At 57.0% G+C, this 721-nt stretch overlaps 1 protein-coding gene across 1 annotated transcript in view; it reads right to left on the bottom strand.

Annotated features, from left to right (window-relative positions):
* The window catches only part of LOC103774483 (acetyl-CoA carboxylase 2-like), a gene marked incomplete at its 5' end in the record, with an annotated part of 13513 nt that extends 12796 nt beyond the window's left edge, over window positions 1-717 (bottom strand). The window contains 1 exon segment of the mRNA XM_008941893.1: window positions 652-717. Coding sequence (XP_008940141.1) covers window positions 652-717 — 66 coding nt within the window.
* Between the last annotated feature and the right edge of the window lie 4 nt (window positions 718-721).

The raw sequence follows: 721 nt of genomic DNA, 5'->3' as shown, positions 1-721 counted from the left end.
TCCACATGTCAGCTCCTGACAAAAGGGGTGAGGAGCAGGGGGTTGGGATGGACAGCAACAGGGTGCACCCCCAACTAAGAGATGTGGTCAGTCTGGAGAAAGCTCCGGGGAGACCTTCTTACAGCCTTGCAGCAACAGGGTGCACCCCCAACTAAGAGATGTGGTCAGTCTGGAGAAAGCTCCGGGGAGACCTTCTTACAGCCTTGCAGGATTTCAAGGGGCCTGTCAGAAAGCTGGGGACAGACTTTTGAGCAGGGCTTGTTGCAACAAGACAAGGGGGGATGGTTTGAAACTAGAAGAGGGAGATTTAGACTAGAGAAAAGGAAGACATTTTTGAGCCTGAGGGTGTTGAGCCCCTGGCCCAGGCTGCCTAGAGAGGTGGTTCCTGCCCCATCCTTGGAACCATCCCAGGGGAGGTTGGCCGGGGCTCTGAGCACCCTGCTCTAGCTGCGGATGTCCCTGCTCCCTGCAGGGGGGACTTTTAAAGGTCCCTTCCAACCCGTGATTCCTCTGCTCCACACAGGCACTGACAGAGCAAGGCTTTGATGGCTTTTTTGGCTATTTTTGAGGCCAAGCCACCCACAGCCAGACCAGGGCACCAAAGCCCAGGGAGGCAAAGTCCCCTCTGCGGCACACGGCGCGGTTCCCGACCTTCAGGTTCTCAGGGCAGTACTCGTGGCCGTACATGTCGATGGCAGAGAGGAAGATGGACTCCACCTGG

The sequence above is a fragment of the Merops nubicus genome, unplaced genomic scaffold, assembly GCF_000691845.1.
Source record: "Merops nubicus isolate BGI_N331 unplaced genomic scaffold, ASM69184v1 scaffold27396, whole genome shotgun sequence".
In the NCBI taxonomy this organism is placed as follows: Eukaryota; Metazoa; Chordata; class Aves; order Coraciiformes; family Meropidae; genus Merops; species Merops nubicus.
The sequence above is the reverse complement of the archived record's forward strand: the minus strand, read 5'-3'. Positions and strand labels throughout refer to the sequence as shown.